This window comes from Cryptomeria japonica, chromosome 9 (assembly GCF_030272615.1).
Source record: "Cryptomeria japonica chromosome 9, Sugi_1.0, whole genome shotgun sequence".
In the NCBI taxonomy this organism is placed as follows: Eukaryota; Viridiplantae; Streptophyta; class Pinopsida; order Cupressales; family Cupressaceae; genus Cryptomeria; species Cryptomeria japonica.
The window spans coordinates 651,055,312-651,058,859 of NC_081413.1; the positions used below are offsets into that span (position 1 = coordinate 651,055,312).

The 3,548-nt window shown below is 34.9% G+C and overlaps 1 protein-coding gene across 1 annotated transcript; it reads left to right on the forward strand.

Annotated features, from left to right (window-relative positions):
• The first annotated feature begins 688 nt into the window (after positions 1-688).
• On the forward strand, positions 689-3,060 carry LOC131045735 (small ribosomal subunit protein uS3x). Its single transcript, XM_057979326.2, has 6 exons — positions 689-852; positions 1,421-1,568; positions 1,662-1,833; positions 1,956-2,010; positions 2,112-2,243; positions 2,614-3,060. The coding sequence occupies exons 1-6, from the start codon at positions 823-825 to the stop codon at positions 2,776-2,778; spliced, it is 702 nt and encodes a 233-aa protein (XP_057835309.1). The 5' UTR covers positions 689-822; the 3' UTR covers positions 2,779-3,060.
• Positions 3,061-3,548: the final 488 nt, after the last annotated feature.

Consider the following 3,548-nt stretch of genomic DNA (forward strand, 5'->3'; position numbering starts at 1 on the left):
CATCTATAGGTACATGTGCAAGGTGTTTAACTAGCTTTATTAGAGATCTTATGCAACTAGCTGAATTTGACCTAGTGATAATTATAAGGGTCAAGTGCACAATCTTTGTATAATTATTGATAGTCCCAATTATGTTACATTTGAACAATATAAAAGACTATTAAGGACACTTATGGAATTACCCCACTAGGGTTAGTTAAGCGAAAAATGTAGGAGATACTATTTGCTCTTATTAATTAGCCTTTAACCATCCTCATTTTATTGATGACCCCCTTTTTCCCTCTTGATGACATCCTTAACCTTGAAGTTAAGAAATGTTCTAAGGTTGTAGACCTATGCTTTGAAACTCAACATGCCTTATGATCTACAACACACACCTTACCTACAATATATCTATTCCAACATACTCAACCATTAATTCTTTCAACAAACACAAAACTCATTAATTTCATTGTCTTACAATTCTTCAAAGGTTGTATCATCATAGATATGGAAAAACTAAAACTAAGGTTGCTCTTTGTTATATAAAAGTTTAACAAGCCTTCATTTCTAAATACAATTTATTTTTTAATTAAATTAAACAAAAAAGAATTTACATATTACTTAATTAAAAACAGCAGCAGAAAAAATTACAACAGCTGAAACATAACATAATAAAATATAGGGCTTACCTTTAGGGTTTTGTTCTTACTCTTATCGGGCTTTCTTTTAGGGTTTTATTCTTATTCTTTGAGTTCTTACCCTTAGAGTGGTGCGGACGCTTAAAATTTTATCTCAGTGCAGCAGGTGCGTGAGGCTAAGGTTCCGATTTGTTGGTAAGCCATGGCGACTCAGATGAGCAAAAAGAGAAAGGTATGCTTTTATTGCCACCCCTGTGAATTGATTCACCATGGTTGCATATATAACATCTACTGAGAAGTTAAATCCTTGCTGCGCTTCAAATGGTGCTTCACATCATCAAGTTTTTATGAGGGATTGTGATATGATCATGTAGGTTCTAGGGTTTTGGATTAGCCTTTTTTATAAAATTTTAAGTTTTATGAATCTGGGCTCAGATCTATTGCAATGCATTTGCTGGAACTATTTGTCGGTATTAATCTGAGAAGTGAGATCCTTATTTTGTAGGTAGGTGATTTGAATAGGAAATGTTTTCCACAGCTAACGTTCAAGAGCTTGTTTTTAATATTTAAAATTATTTGTATGTATCACGATCTTCAAACAAATCTTCTCTATATTCTTGTCAAGGCAATTTGTAAATGCAATTTCAGTAAAATATCAGAAGTCTGCTGTTACAATGAAGATCAAATTTAAAGCGCTTGCTCCACTCCAAACGATTAGCCGTGGTGCGACGAAATGGGTTAGGGTTTTGAGGAAACTCTGGTTTCTGGCACTGAATTGTATTTTCAAAATTTGCTTGCAGTTTGTTGCTGATGGAGTGTTTTTCGCTGAGCTGAACGAGGTTCTCACACGTGAGCTTGCAGAGGATGGATATTCAGGTGTGGAGGTCCGTGTGACTCCTATGCGAACAGAGATCATCATTCGTGCCACTCGTACACAGAATGTTCTTGGTAAGAGGCTTTTTTCAAAAACCGACGCGAACCAAATTTTTTCGTAGTTTTGTTTAATTGCAATTTGAAAAGCATAAATCTGAAATGCCTCAGGTGAAAAGGGGCGGAGGATTAGGGAGTTAACTTCTGTAGTGCAAAAAAGGTTCAATTTCCCGGAGAACACTGTTGAGCTCTATGCGGAAAAGGTGAACAACAGGGGCTTGTGTGCAATTGCACAAGCCGAGTCTTTGCGATACAAGTTGCTTGGAGGGCTTGCTGTCAGAAGGTAGAAACTGTGTGCTCTCTATAATCCTATGCAAATTGTTCCCTTTCCTACGTGTTATGATTCATTTTCCAAGATGGTATAGATTCCATTTTATTCTAACTGTAAGATTGCTATTTCTGTAGGGCTTGTTATGGTGTGCTTAGGTTCATCATGGAAAGTGGTGCGAAGGGTTGTGAGGTACATTCTTGCCTATAAAAACAAATCAACCTCTGATATTCTCTATTATCTAGAAAGTGTATGCTGACACAGGCTTTAAATTATTGGGAAATACTTTTTAGGTTATAGTAAGCGGCAAACTCAGGGCACAGCGTGCTAAATCAATGAAGTTTAAGGATGGATATATGATATCTTCCGGCCAACCAGTCAATGAATACATTGACAAGGCAGTGCGACATGTTCTTTTGCGTCAGGTAAGAGTGGCTTTTAATGTTATACAGCCCTTGCTTGTTGGGCACAGGTGCAAATCTGTTCTAGAAAATAAGTGATCTGAAATTTACATCTGAAAGTTAATGTGTATGTACAGATACCTTGTGTAGAACATCATGAATCGGACACTAATTCCTGATTGGATTTTTTCATACATCAATCCCTAATTACAGCTGCATATATAGTAAACTTCTAGTTTTAATACAAAAAATTAATTCTTCCAATGAAGGCAGTTGAAAATGTTAGTTGGAACTGGATGTAATTTGTGAAGTTTATGTAGTTAATGATATATACTTTGAAAGCTAGTTTGCTGCAAGAAAAATGAGTTAAAAAATTTTATGGGCTTTTTTGCAGGGTGTCCTTGGAATTAAAGTGAAAATAATGTTGGACTGGGATCCCAAGGGAAAACAGGGTCCCATGACGCCACTGCCTGACTTGGTTACCATTCACACTCCTAAAGAAGAGGAGGAATTTGCCCTCAAACCCCAGCTTGGGAAAGAAACTGAAATAATTGTCTAGGCAGCTTTGTGTAAATTGCATGCACTTCAATTTTGCATTATTATTAGTTCTTTAGGAAGATCCAGAACTTTAAAATATGTTCTCAAGATATGCATGCGGATTAAAAATCAATGAGACCTGTTCAAGGTATCCTATTTTTATTTAATTTTTATTTAATTTTTATTCTTGCAGCATTTATGAAATGTTGTAATGCTATCTTTTTGATCTTTTTGCAATCCCTGCGTCACATGGGCCACCAACTTTGTTATGTGCTAGAGAATTGAATATAATAGTTTTATTTGATACTGTTTCTTTCCTTATCTCACCTTTATATATTGAGTGCACTACAATAAATGGAAGAAAATCAATACAAAGGTTATATTTTTCTTCAATATTACATGCTATTGAAAAGCTCATTGAAAATAAACAGCTCGTCAAGATTTGGTTCTACAATATATGGCTTGTCAGAATCAAAGTTATGGACGAGTAGAATTCTAGTTTCTATTTGATTGTAAGTGTTAAATGCTACTTAAGTGTTTCAGTCCAGTAGATTCAATGAACTCAATTTTGATTGTTTTAGAATATCATAGGTGATTCAATAGAAAGAAAAGTTCCAAATTTTCAATAAATTCTTAATGAAGTTAACTATGCATAGGTGATTCAATATAAAAAAAGTAAAAATGCATAGGTAACTGGTGATTACTAAAGGAATGGATATTTCACCATGCATAAAATTGTGTATGACTTCATGCACGTACTGGAAGTTGGAGACAAGGCATTAAATGCCTAGC